The 11,473-nt window shown below is 37.5% G+C and overlaps 1 protein-coding gene across 1 annotated transcript; it reads right to left on the reverse strand.

The window, feature by feature from the left end:
- Positions 1 to 437: 437 nt before the first annotated feature.
- LOC133521012 (keratin, type II cytoskeletal 1-like) lies at positions 438 to 4,029 on the reverse strand. The gene is made up of 3 exons (XM_061855734.1): positions 3,811 to 4,029; positions 2,519 to 2,724; positions 438 to 810 (listed from the first exon to the last, which is right to left on the reverse strand). The coding sequence occupies exons 1-3, from the start codon at positions 4,027 to 4,029 to the stop codon at positions 438 to 440; spliced, it is 798 nt and encodes a 265-aa protein (XP_061711718.1).
- Between the last annotated feature and the right edge of the window lie 7,444 nt (positions 4,030 to 11,473).

Below are 11,473 nucleotides of genomic sequence, written 5' to 3' on the forward strand. Positions count from 1 at the left end.
ACCGCCTCACTGTCTTCCCAGCGATACCTGGGCCGACCCACCGGACGGCTACCAGTCAGTCGTCCCAAGAACGCCCTCTTGACGTGAGAGCATAACTTCTATTCTATGGTAGCGGCATTCTTAGCGAGGTTTCAGGTTTGTGTGACTTATGGCACTTTCGTATGATTTTTTTTGGTGCAACACTTAGAGTGGTCAGAGACTATAGGTACTTACCTTCTCCTAAATTAGTTGAATAATAAAACATCCCATTAATTGTTTAAAACAATAGCTTTATTTTAACAATAGTAAGTCAGTAAGCAAAAAATATTTATTTATTAATAAAAAGTTACAAATGTTAATCAGAACAACCTTTCTGTAGCATGAAATGAAGAGCTCATAACTACTGTATATGTGAATAAAAAGGTAACAGAATATTAATGTTATTTTTATAAACGATTTTACCAACTGCTGTAGCCACCATGGAGACCGCGTCCATAACCACCATAGCCAGCTAAACCACCGTAGCCAGCACCGTAATCACCGTAACCAGCACCGTAGAAAACACCGTAGCCACCGTAGCCAGCTCCGTAACCAGCGTGGCCAGATCCGTAGCCACCGTAGCCAGTGTTGTAGTCAACACGGTGTACTTGCGAAGTCGCCTGAGCGTGGGCGTATCCCAAGCCTCCGTAGCCAGCATAACCTAGCCCAGAACCATAGTCAGCTCCGTAGCCAGCACCGTAGCCAAATCCAGCGCCAATGTTATATTCAACACCAGCGTAGGCTAAGCCGAATAGGCAGGCAGCGATGATTGCAATCTTAGTAAACATCTTGCTGTTTCAAATGGTACTATTTGAATAATTTTAAACTAAATTTCTTCGGTTTTTATATTTGTAAAATGTCGGAAATTCTTCATCAAGGTTCTGAGACATTATTCCAATAACTTTGCAACTGCCGGCGATTTTATCGTAAACCAGCCACCAGCCGCTCGTTGGATGCGAACATAGTAAGATCAAAAAAGAACTTATATCCTAAGTTTCTCCAAACAAAAACGTCATTTTTGACACTGACATATCCAATCCATATCGTATCTTTAGTAAATTTTTGACATATCTTAGAGTTCGAATCGGGCCGAGATGTACTTTCGCATTTATGTATAATATTCATGTTAGTAGGGACGGATGTAGACAGTTTAGTACAAATTTTGCGTCAGCTCTTATTCATTCATTCATTCATTCATTCATATATTTATTCATAATAATTCATATTATATGTCACAATATTATTTAAAATTAATTATTTACAAAACATGATTTGTAACATTTTACATAATAATAAAAAAATAAAATTAATATTAAATCTAAGTTTTTAGGTACTTGTTTTGTACTCTAAAAACTCATTAAAGCTATAAAAAGTGTGCTCGATAAGCCATTTTTTCAGTTGCATTTTAAAATTCATTAATGACGGCGCATTCGTGACATGACCCGGCAGTCGGTTGTACACAGTCGGCCCCATCACGTGCGTTAGTTTCGCTGACTTATGGTGTTAGCTTGTAAAGCAATTTATAAAAATTATAATTTAAAAAAAGAAGTGCTTTCAGATTACGCATACTAGTTGTTATGAAGCTCCGAGCCTTCCTATTCTGGTTTTTCCAAGCACTGGCCTCACCGTTGTGAGCTCAATAATAATGCTGTCAACGGACCATGAAGTACATCTAGGCTCGACATTACTTTCTGTCGAACATTCGCCTAATTACGAATTATGTAGGAAATATAATGACACATATGTCCTTTATTAAATGAAATGTGGTAATGACATGTGAAAGATTTAAAGTAATTTTTAGAAATATTCCGGTGAAAGATTAATGGATTTGGTGACCACTGGATTTTTTTAAATATTACGTATGATTCACGTTAGAACGGTCCGGTACTGGGCCGAGGCACCCGATACTAAGTTTTTTATGACGGGTGATCGGTGATCACGTGATAGAAAACGAAATGTCGGATGCCTCGGTCCAAATCTGCACCGTTCTAGCGTGTCATACTTTATCATGACTGAGATAACAGCGGTGACAGGTAGGAAAAATACTTAACTATCTGAAACTGGGCAAAGAGACTGTCGTAAAGAGTGTAAAGTAAGCAAATTACAAGCCCCACAGGGACAATCCAGATTATATCTTGAGGCAGTAGCCGCGACTCTGGTGCGCGTCAAAAACTACTCTAATTTTTAAGTGTAAGATTAATTAATGAGAAAAAGATTGATGAGGTATTGTGTTAGAACCATATGCATACATAAAAAAGGAAATCTACTGTAGCATTAGGTAGATATGTTTATACATTTGTGTAGTTTTCAAGCAAAAGGGTTTTTTGCGTTCGAATAATAATAATAATAATAACTCCACGGCCGATTCGGCCACGGCGACTGCTATCAACTCCGTTGCTGTCTCTGGTGTGCTCGCAAGTGACTGATGTAGCCGATCTTGCTACTAAAAGTTCGCGAACATTGCGGGCATGTGAGCACACCATTTTCGTAATTATAGTGCGTAGCCGCGGGTGGTCTGGCTTTTATATCGTCGCGCTTGGCGTCCAGCTCTAAGCGCCGACGAGCTTCGAAATCAGCTACTTTGGCATTTACAGTAGCCCGCCACTCCATTCGTATGGCTGCCTGCTGCTCCCATCGCGAGGGCTCTATACGACACTTTTTCATGTGCCGCTTAAGTACATCTTTGTACCTGAGGAATTGGCCACCCTGTTTCCGCTTGCGAATACAAAGTTTAGGACAATGGGTAAAGTGCAGACTTGTAGTGAAGTTAAAATACCCTTAACACGAAGACGCATAACTTATCCCGGACACTTCAGAACAAGACAACGTCAGAACGGCGTCTGCGCAATATTACCTGTAGGTTAATTGTTGACGGAAGATCGTAAGTGCTAAGGGAATTGGATGGAAATGAGTCGTTTTGTGATAGCAGACGGTGTCCAGTTCATTAAGGGGGTGCAAGTTGCGCGCTAAATCACGGCGTGGAAACATACGGGTGTTACGGGAGTGGAGTTGGGACGGACACGTTGGGAGTGGGTTGCCAGGCGAAATTAACAGATGAATTTATTTGGAATATCTTGCTCTTATTTAAATTTATTTCTGACGATCACAATATATATTCTTATAAATTGATATTAATATAATTTTTACTGTACTCATATCTTATGAAATAACTAAATCTAATCTAATTGAGTGCCTTGTCGTAATTAATAAGCTGCCAGGATAATTGTACTTATATAAGTACTGAAGAAAAAAATCGTACAATAGAAAAGACAGTACCTACCTCTAATACTACTTATTAAACTTGTATGATAAAATGTCTAAATCCACAATGACCCTAACGGCTGGCATTTAGCATGTCATGGCACAAACGTCAATGGAAGATTAAGTAGGAAATTAATTAGAAATTACCACGTGCCCTTTTCGTCGTATCGTCATCCCGAAACATTTTTACTTTTCGATTGGCGTTTTCCGATTAATTACTTTGATTTTAGCTACAGTCCCAGGGGGCCTAGCCAAGTGAAAATAGTCTATAGAAAACGACAATTAAATGAAGTATGGAAATAACACGTGAATTTTCATTTTGTTTGGCGTTTGTGACGTTCCAGTGACTGGAAGCTGCAACTTATTCTGCTCATGATCATCGTTTTCTATTTACATTTATTTGTTTATTTGTTTATTTATTTAATCAGTATACAATTGCACCTTAACAGCTAAAGCCACAGCGGCACAAATTGGGAGACAGTAATTGAGTACAAAAGTATCTACATAATCACATTATAAAATACTACTTACAGACATCTCTCGCTCTATCACTCTCTTACACTCAGTCATCAGTCGTCCGATTGCACTCGCAAACAAGTCACACTCCGGGTGTGCCTCGAGCACGGAGTTGAGTAGAGCGTGCGCGCGCGCGACCGGCGCCTGTGCGTGCGCCCGCGTGCGCGCGCCGCGTTCCGCTAACAGCGGGTGACGCCGCGCGCGAGTGTACTGGTTAGGAACAAATAATCGCATGAAGGCCTCGACAAGGGCTACGCTATCAATTGTGTTTCTAATCACACCGATTGAGAATTTTGCTAAAGAGAGCAACCTACGTAACTGGAGCGAGTCGTACCCTACATTGACAAAACAAGAAAACAGTTAACCAAGCCAATCGCTAGTAAAACGCGAAAGGACAGCCTCGAATTGTGCTCCGTATGTCCCACGTCAGTGACCGGAAGCTGCAACTTATTCTGCTCATGAGAGTTGGACACTTTGTCAATTTACGGCCCTCGTGTGCCAGCCATGGCGGCCCTGGTCCTGGGTAGCGGGTATCGGGCAGGTATCGCTTGCATGCGATAATCTTATTATAATTCAATTCAATTTCATTTATTGAGAGACCAACTGAGATCAATTATTGTTAGTAAAAAAATGTATATCTTAACATATATGATTAGTACTATACACAATAACGGGAATGTCAATAAATTAATTATTATGTAAGAGATGAGACAGCGATTGGTAAATGTGAAAACTTTGATTAGGTGCGAATTTTTTTTTTATTAACATGCGTTTAATTTTTAAAAAAGTTTGTTCACAGACAATCTCATTAAGGGGCTGTCAACACCCAATGTCCTTGAAATTGATGTTACTTAAACAGTTTTTTAAGAAAGACTATTTGTTTCAGTCAAGTAAGAACAATATATGTTCATATTGATTATATTTCAAAGACCGTGGTTGTACAGTCAGCATCAAAAGTAGCGGATCAAACAACGCTTCATAAGTATCTACCATTCTGTAACAACTTAACAAAAAGTGATGGCTTTAATATAAAACAACTAAGACTGTAAAAGATATATTTTTTAACGCGAATTTTAGAAATGTATTTATATTTGGAAAAGTTATCCGGAATATCAGATACTTTTGGTGCGTTGTTTCATCCGCTACTTTTGATGCTGACTGTACTCGATACATGATTGAACGAAATCGGCTCGATAGAAAATAATTGCAAAGATTGGTCTTAAAATCACAATTAAACGGTTCTATGTTTTTATTGTTTTGACTTATGGGTCTGCAATTAAAATCACAATTTCAAAACATTTATATCTAAACCGCGAACGAGTCAAATATTACACTAATAATCCACTTTTTTTTTATTTAAATATTTTTTTATTATTCCCTTGCCCAGGCCATAACATGCGACAGTGCTATCTCATTTACTCCGATAGAAATAGACAGTGTGCGCGCTTTAGGTATTGACAGCCTCTTAATACTCTGCTTTCATATAAATGCTTTTACTATTGAAAATAAATAGGTATGCATTGTATTAGAAGGCTTTGGACCGAGAAGCATGGCGGTCTTTGGTGCCAGACGCCAAGATACACTCCAGGTTGTCGCGCCACAGCAGTTAGTAAAGTGTGTATTGAAAGATATTCTACGGCCTTAAGAGGAGTGGACTCGATACAAACGAGTTGAAATTATAGAGGTAAAAATAAATAAAACCAAATCATGCAGGATACTCTTTATTTTTTTCTAACTAAAGTAAAACATCTTATAATAAATTACATCAATAAATACAGTTAAACTAAAGATATTACAATATCATACAATCTAATCCTAAATTGTATACAAAACAAAAATTAAATTAGTTCCTACAATTACTAATTAGTACAAAATTAAGCTGTTAAATACTTAAAAACTATGCCTTATACAAAATTTAATTGCCGTTCACGGCCTGCCGTTGCCAAAAGGCAGCCAAATCCCGAAACTTCTCACCACACTTCCTCTTCAAACCAGGACTGGACTTCAACGCCGGGCTCTTCAGTATTGTAGTAAACTTCTGCACCAAATGTGTGACGGTCTCCTTCGCTGAGTCATCCAGGGACTCCAGGGTTCGACTCAGTGACGCCAACGTAGAATGCAGATGATCGAAAACTTCGTCGATATATCGATCCACATCTTGGCTTGGCTCAATAGTGTCATCGAACGAAAGATCTGCAGCTGAAATACTGCATTGAACTATGTCGTGGATACTCGGCCTCTTCTTCGCTTGGCTGAATCTCACGGTGCTGGTGGCTGAACACAACTTCTCCAGAGACTTGAAGACATCGTCAATATCCTCACAAATCTCTTCAACTGAAGAAGCCGACAGTATCTCTCCACTAACGTAGAAAAACGGCTTCATCCTTTTCGGTGTCTTCAGATCCTCCATGAACTCTAAGTATTCCATGGACTTCTTAGAGTGTTTTCCAAGTTTCCTCTCTGCAGTCTTAAAGACAAAAGAGGAGTCGAAGGTGGATTTCTTCAAGTCCAAAGAACTGAATGTTGTCTTCATCTTAGGGGTGCGATCCAAGTCTTCTTGTGCGAAGTCGTCGAGGTCCACAGGGGAGCCCCATTTCTGCTCCAGCTGAAGCCATTGCTCAATGCCGGCTAGGATGGTTTCTGCGTCGAGTAAGAATGCCATGTTGTCAGAACGAATGTTGCTGGTTGAATAACGTTTGAATTAAATGACGCGAGTTTTTATAGCGGGCAAGCCCCTACACCTAGGTAGGCGAGTGATTAAGCTAATTAGTTATCTTTCGCCCTTAATGAGGGATTAGCGCAATGGGAAAGTTAGGTAAGGATTAACCGTTTATTTGATATCGATTTTATGGTGTTGCATTTGAACGCTGAAACAGATTACATAAAAATACCATGCTGTTTTAATCCGGTAGCGGGTTTGTTTGTATCGTGTAAATATTATGCAAGCGCATGATGTTCGTTTGTCCCGGATTTCATTTAGTATTACGAACTGTATTTTCGATCGGTTTTCAAATTAAATAGATAGATAAACCATTTATTCGCTTGCCACAATACACACATATAAATAAAAAATAATAGAAACAACGTTCCTAACACCAATATATAAATTAAATAAATAATAAAAAACATCAATAAAAGGTAGGTAGGTTTGCTGTGTACTTTGCAGCAAAACAAAATGGTTCTGGCTCAGTAATACGTTCCACTCTTTCGGGTATAAAAACAAATAAAAAAAAATATATTCGTAGTTACTAGAATCATTTAGCGGATTAGTACGAATAATATTAATTTTCCTACTAATTGACTCAAGCGTTACTCAATTAATCAATTGATTTAAATTAATACAAGTTAGATTTTAATATAAGGTAGGTCTTTTTTATTGTTAAGTGATCTAATATAGTTTTGATTTGCATTAGGTATATTTTTTTGTATTTACACAAGTCCTTACTTCGTAATTAAGTAATCTGTTGTTATCTTTAATGCCATTTCTCAGCCATATTTTGAATTAATTTATTTCATTTAAGACGTTTTTATAAATTTTGGTGAAAAATGGATCTTCATGAATCAGTTTTTATAATTTTATTCCAAATCCAATCCAAGCGCGTTCCAGTTATCCAGTGAGTATTCAATAATTAAATAACTGCTTATTCGTTAGAACGTCGTCGGAGGTAATTTTAAACTTTAGTAAGAATCGTGAAAGTTTAAATTAGTGTTTTACTCGTTAGATTACGAATTCACGAATAGTTCCAAAGCAAAATCCATCCGTAGCTCTTTCGAATTTATATTCTTGGGAGCGATATAGTTAATCTTATTTATCGCATGCGCTCTAGAACAGAGCAATTAAACGCATCCAGCGCCGCCGTGTATCATCGCAGTAATCCGAGGGACAGAATCATAATAACAAAAAACAATAAAAATAACGAATTACCCCGCGGACTCGCGGAGAATCGGAGTGGAGGATGCCAGACAGGGGAAAACGTGGAGTAGGTGTTAGGAGTACAAGTTTTTTGTGACAGCTGTAGAGGAATGGACGGGTCTAAGTGACAAACGAACGCTTTTAAGCCTGATAGGTATGTCGATTTTTGATGATACGTGAACAAATAGTTTATTTTCAATATTCTAGGTCTTTATTACACAAACTGACTAAGTCCCAAAGTAAGGTCAATAAGGCTTGTGACAAATAATGATAAAGGGCTCCTTAGTCAATAAAATTAATCAAAAAGAATAAAAAAGTGACAAATTGGTTTCAAAGGTTGGCAAATACATTTTTGAGTAAGTCCATATTAGCAATTTGCCTTTGTTCTTAAATCTTTAAGTACAGAACAAAAATGAACAACTCGGTTAACGACAATATCTGTGTAAACGTGGTATTTACTCGAAAAGATGCAATCGTCAAAATGAGAGTGATAAGAAATTGTAAGCTTAGTCTCATAATGATACAATTTATTCATCGGTTTTGGCGACAATGTGACCGATATAACAAAAACGTGCTAATCCTTATGAAAATTGTGGTGTTAAATAAATAAATAAATATTATAAGACATTATTACACAAATTGACTAAGTCCCACAGTAAGCTCAATAAGGCTTGTGTTGAGGGTACTTAGACAAATAATATCGTAATTATAAATATCGTTGATTTGATTTGAACCTGGGACCATCAGCTTCGTAGGCAGGGTCACTATCCACTAGGCCAAACCGGTCGTCAAATGCCGGTGTTAATCCTTTAATATTTGTATTCTTAATCTTAGTTTTAACATGTACATTTTCTCATGTAAGTGATTTTTTTAATTCTTTATGAGAAATAATGTTCAAAACCTAAACCTAATATTTCCAATACTGTAATAAAAATACAAGCATCGTTTTAAAAAAAAAAATATAATCCATAGCATCTCCACAGCTCCACCGTTCCAAATCCACATTCTGTTTGTGCTCGTTCTTAATATGGGGCAAAACTGTTGGAAGAACAACAGTTTTTGCTGTATATTTTATGTTCTGTGACGCCATAACTCAGCTGTGACAAGCCCTGAGCCTCGTGATATACAGAGTACTAGTACTTCAACATTATTTATAACTCGGCAGTTATTTTTATTTATTCTCATGTTTTATTGGTTTATTCTGTCACGCGTTGTTGGGCGCGGGTTTGTACGCTAAATGGTTTTGTTTAGTTGTCAGGAGTTGTTTCCCGCGGCTCCGTTAGTTATGGCTGTCCGTGAAAAATGAAGATCAAAAGTTAAAGCCGAATGTGATAGCCAATGAACTGAAAGCGAACTCTCGTATTTGCGAATGTAAGTAGAAATAATCACGATTATAATTCATCTTCAAGCCGCCCAGGTGCCTATTAAAAGGTCTCCCGTTTCGACCTAATTTGAATATTTATTTGGACAAAACAAAATTGCATTAGTCTTGGCAAGTTTCGATGTCGGGATAGCTAGAGGAGATTCATCATATATTTGTATAAAATGATTAGCAAAATATGGAATCTACGAACTAACCTATATTGTTTACTCTATACAACGTGTCCCAAAACTCAACGATAAGCCGGCACCAGAGGATGGAGCTGCTTATGATTAGTCGAGAAAAAATAAGGAAAAAAATATATCTCAATTATTTTAGAAATTACAGAAAAAAAAATTAAATTCATTGAAAATCGACATCCCTAATGGTATTTTTAACGACCATGTCTACAAATATTCAAATATTACTGTTTTTTATTTTGTTTTTGGAAACTTCAGTAGCCCTGCTATCTAACACAGTTCTTAAAAATACCAAAATACATGTAGTTTTTACACAAAAAATAATCAAAATTCATTTTGTCCCTACAATTTTGAAAGATTGTTTCTTACAGTCCACTTTCAATCATCATGGTGTAAAAAAATAGTATCGACACCACTATGGCAATTATTTTCAAAAGTTGACGCAACTAACCAAGATTCCAAAATGGTATAATACTTTGGGAAACCTAGTCACAACAAAAAACAACGAATTTTTAAACAAGAACCGACATTTTTAAATGTTGATATTAATCACTTTTGAAAAGGGTTGTTGTTGCAAGTTTTAAAATTTCAATGGAAAATGTGGGTAGTTAATACAATTTTCAAGTTAGTACACTCTGATCCTTTGTTCGCTGTGCACCGTTCCGTATTAATTGATGTGGCTCTCATACTAACAACTCTTGGCTTTGCTTTTTGGACTGGTGATCTGCAAACTGTACTGACCTGGCATTATTTTGGACTGTGATTGTGTTTTGTGTATTGGACTTTTTCCGTATTCTGGATTGTTTAGCGTTTATCATGCCGCTACCGTACACACCGTTGGAATACGCTAATATGCATCTCATTTATGGAGAATGCCGATGCAATGCTAACGCTGCTAGCAGATTGTATCGAGAAAGGTACCCAAATGTTCAAAGACATCCGGATTATCGAGTGTTTATTAATGTACATCAAGCCTTTGCGGAAGGTCGTTTACCATTTGACAGGAGACACACTGGAAGACCTAGATTGGAACGCGATGAAGAAGTTCTCAATGAAATAGAAAACGATTCAACTACCTCGGTACGTGCCATAGAACTAGCTACGGGAATACCAAAAAGTTCTGCACATCGAATTCTAAAACGTCACAGACTTCACCCATATCACTACAGGCGTGTGCAGACGTTACTACCGCGGGACTATCCACATCGGGTCGCATTTTGCCGTGCGATGCTGCAAAAGCACAGGGAAGATCCCCAATTCTTAGACAAAGTTCTATGGTCGGATGAATCAACCTGCAAGAAAGATGGCTATTCAAATCTACACAACTTACATAGTTGGAGCAATGAAAATCCGCACTTGATGAGAGAAGACAAATCTCAGTATCAATTCAAGGTTAACTTATGGACGGGCATCATAAATGGAAATGTAATTGGACCCTTTAAGTTACAAGGAAACCTTAATGGTGATGGCTATTTGACCTTTTTACAAAACGACTTGCCTGAATTATTAGAAGACGTGCCTTTACGTGATTTACAAAACATGTGGTTTCAAAATGATGGTTGCCCAGCTCACTATGCCCGTGCAGTGCGAGAATACTTAAACCAAGAGTATCCAGGGCGTTGGATCGGGCGACTTGGTCCTATCTTGTGGCCACCCCGTTCGCCCGACCTGAACCCCCTGGACTTCTTCTACTGGGGCTGTCTTAAAGACAAAATCTACTCAAAACCCATAGCAACATTGGACGAGCTTCGCCAAAAAATCACACAAGCTGCGGATCATATCAATGGTAGAAGATATGCACGACGGATAAAACGATCATTTCTAAGGCGATGTCATGTCTGTATTAATGCCGGTGGCAGGCAATTTGAACATTTACTGTAGTATTAATAATGTAGTAAATGAATTTAAAAAAAAGGAAAAAAAATTGTACCATTTCTTTGCATTTATTCAACATTTTTCAACAACAAAAATCCTTTTTTGGGTACAGTAAAAGTGATTACCGCCAACATTAAATAATGTCGATTCTTGTTTAAAAATTCGTTGTTTTTTTTTGTGACTAGGTTTCCTAAAGTATTATACCATTTTGGAATCTTGGTTAGTTGCGTCAACTTTTGAAAATAATTGCCATAGTGGTGTCGATACTATTTTTTTACACCATGATGATTGAAAGTGGACTGTAAGAAAAAATCTTTCAAAATTGTAGGG

Source organism: Cydia pomonella, chromosome 9 (genome assembly GCF_033807575.1).
Source record: "Cydia pomonella isolate Wapato2018A chromosome 9, ilCydPomo1, whole genome shotgun sequence".
Lineage (NCBI taxonomy): Eukaryota > Metazoa > Arthropoda > Insecta > Lepidoptera > Tortricidae > Cydia > Cydia pomonella.